Raw genomic sequence first — 2,609 nt, 5'->3', positions numbered from 1 at the left:
GGTATAACCCTGGATCGAAGCACTTGGTCCTTCCGGTCAAGAATACATACTGGGTGTTCGATGTATGAAGTGTCTTCTCGGATCTCTAATGGTTGCCAGTCTATAACATGAGAAATGTCCCGCTCATATTTCCTTAACATCGACACATGGAAAACATCATGAATACCAGACAACTGAGGCGATAAAGCAAGCCTATATGCGACAACACCAACCCTCTCTAGAATCTCAAACGGACCTATTTACCTTGGAGCCAACTTTCCCTTTTTACCGAACCTCATAACGCCCTACATGGGAGAAATCTTTAAGAAGACATGATCTCCAACTGTAAACTCTAGATATCTTCTGTGATTGTCTGCATAACTCTTCTGACGACTTTGGGCTGCCCGCAAACAGTTTCTAATGATAAAAATCTTCTCCGTTGTCTCTTGCACAATCTCTGGTCCAAGCAAACTACCTTCTCCAACTTCTGTCCAACAATTTGGAGATCTACAAGGCCTCCCGTACAAAGCCTCATATGGTGCCATGCCGATAATTGTCTGGTAGCTATTATTATAAGCGAACTCAATCAATGGTAAATGATCATCCCAACTCCCTTTGAAATCAAGCACGCAAGCTCGGAGCATGTCTTCAAGGATCTGATTCACTCTTTCAGTCTGCCCATCAGTCTGAGGGTGAAAAGTGGTGCTAAAATCAAGAGTGGTTCCCAGTGCCTTCTGTAAACTTCTCCAAAAATGAGATGTAAACCTAGAATCTTGATCAGATACGATAGATACAGGCACTCCGTGCAGTCTAACTATTTCTTTAATATATAGTTTACATAATTCTTCTAGGGGATAGGTAGCACGTATAGGAAGAAAATGTGTGGACTTAGTTAACCGGTCGACGATGACCCAAACTGCATCATGATTATTACGTGTCCGTGGCAATCCCATAATGAAATTCATGGATATGTGTTCCCACTTCCACTCAGAAATCGGTAGTGGCTGTAACATCCCCGACGACTTCTGATGCTCTGCTTTCACCTGTTGACACGTGAGACATTTGGCTACAAAATCAGCAATCTCCCTCTTCATATTATTCCACGAATATTGCCTACGCATATCGTGATACATCTTCGTACCTCCAGGGTGGATTGTGAATTTAGTGCGGTGTGCCTCATCCATAATTTCCTTCTTTAATTCAGCCACATTTGGTAATCTTCCTTGGAACCTTAATCCACCATCAGTACCAACTTTCCATTTTGACTTACCACCTTTTTCAGCTCCTATTACCTTAGCTTGTATCCATGAATCTTGTTGTTGAGCTTCTATAACCTTATTAATTAAGGAAGTTTGAGCGGCTAGGTTCAAGAGACGAGCTACAGACGTTTGCAGATTCAATTGGATGTCAAAATCCTTCACTGTATCTAACATTTTCCATTGCTGAATCATGAGGTGAGCGATTACTCTGTGTGGCTTATGACTTAAGGCATCTGCTACTACATTGGCTTTACCTGGATGATATTGAAGGGTGAAGTCATATTCCTTCAAGAATTCCATCCACCGACGCTGCCTCATATTTAATTCTTTCTGAGAGAAAAGATACTTCAGACTCTTATGGTCTGAAAATAGCTCGAACTTCTCCTCATATAGATAATGCCTCCATACTTTGAGAGCGAAAACCATGGCTGCCAACTCCAAGTCATGAGTAGGGTAATTCTGCTCATGCACTTTCAGTTGCCTAGAGGTGTAAGCTACAGCCTTACCTTGTTGCATAAGGACGCAACCTAAACCTCTATATGAAGCATCACTGAAGATTATAAACTTTTCACCACGCGAAGGAATGGTGAGGACAGGCGTTGTCGTCAACCTAATCTTTAACTCTGAAAATGCCTGATCACAAGTATCATCCCAAATGAACTTTACACCCTTCCTGGTCAATTGAGTTAACGGTGCCACAATTCGAGAGAAGTCTTTGATAAATCTTCGATAATACCCTGCTAAACCAAGAAAACTACGTATTTCGGTCACACTCGTGGGCTATTCCTACTTTAATACTGCTTCTACCTTTGATGGGTCTACTGATACACCTTTCTTTGAAACTACATGGCCCAAAAATTTCACTTCCTCCTTCCAAAAGTCACACTTTTCAAATTTAGCATATAATTAGTGTTCCTACAGGGTTTGAAGAGTGAATCTAAGATGTTTCTCATGTTCTTCCTGGGTCTTTGAATATATAAGAATATCATCTATGAGTACTATGACAAAACAATCTAGGTGTGGCTTAAATACTCTGTTCATCAGGTCCATAAATACTGCTGGTGCATTTGTTAGTCCAAACGGCATCACAAGAAACTCGTAGTGGCCATAACGAGTCCTAAAGGCTGTCTTTGGTATGTCTACTTCTTTAATTCTAAGCTGGTGATATCCTGACCGCAAATCTATTTTGGAGAAAAACTTGGCTTCTTTCAACTGATCGAAAAGATCATCTATCCTAGGAAGTGGGTATTTGTTTTTAATGGTAACCTTGTTTAGTTGGCGATAATCAATACATAATCTCATCGAGCCATCTTTCTTCCTTACAAATAAGACTGGTGCACCCACGGTGATGTACTCAGCCGAATGAAACCC

At 41.0% G+C, this 2,609-nt stretch overlaps 1 protein-coding gene across 1 annotated transcript; it reads right to left on the bottom strand.

The window, feature by feature from the left end:
* Positions 1-966: 966 nt before the first annotated feature.
* LOC131217512 (uncharacterized) lies at positions 967-1,754 on the bottom strand. The gene is made up of 2 exons (XM_058212449.1): positions 1,121-1,754; positions 967-1,022 (listed from the first exon to the last, which is right to left on the bottom strand). The coding sequence occupies exons 1-2, from the start codon at positions 1,752-1,754 to the stop codon at positions 967-969; spliced, it is 690 nt and encodes a 229-aa protein (XP_058068432.1).
* Positions 1,755-2,609: the final 855 nt, after the last annotated feature.

The sequence above is a fragment of the Magnolia sinica genome, chromosome 10, assembly GCF_029962835.1.
Source record: "Magnolia sinica isolate HGM2019 chromosome 10, MsV1, whole genome shotgun sequence".
Lineage (NCBI taxonomy): Eukaryota > Viridiplantae > Streptophyta > Magnoliopsida > Magnoliales > Magnoliaceae > Magnolia > Magnolia sinica.
The sequence above is the reverse complement of the archived record's forward strand: the minus strand, read 5'-3'. Positions and strand labels throughout refer to the sequence as shown.

What these genes read in the sequence shown, in the direction of transcription:
- LOC131217512 (XM_058212449.1), bottom strand. Translation starts at nt 1,754, where the DNA reads ATGCAACAAGGTAAGGCTGTAGCTTACACCTCTAGGCAACTGAAAGTG. An exon ending in ATTCACAATCCACCCTGGAG is followed by an intron (nt 1,023 to 1,120) that starts GTACGAAGATGT and finishes ACGTGTCAACAG; the next exon opens with GTGAAAGCAGAGCATCAGAA.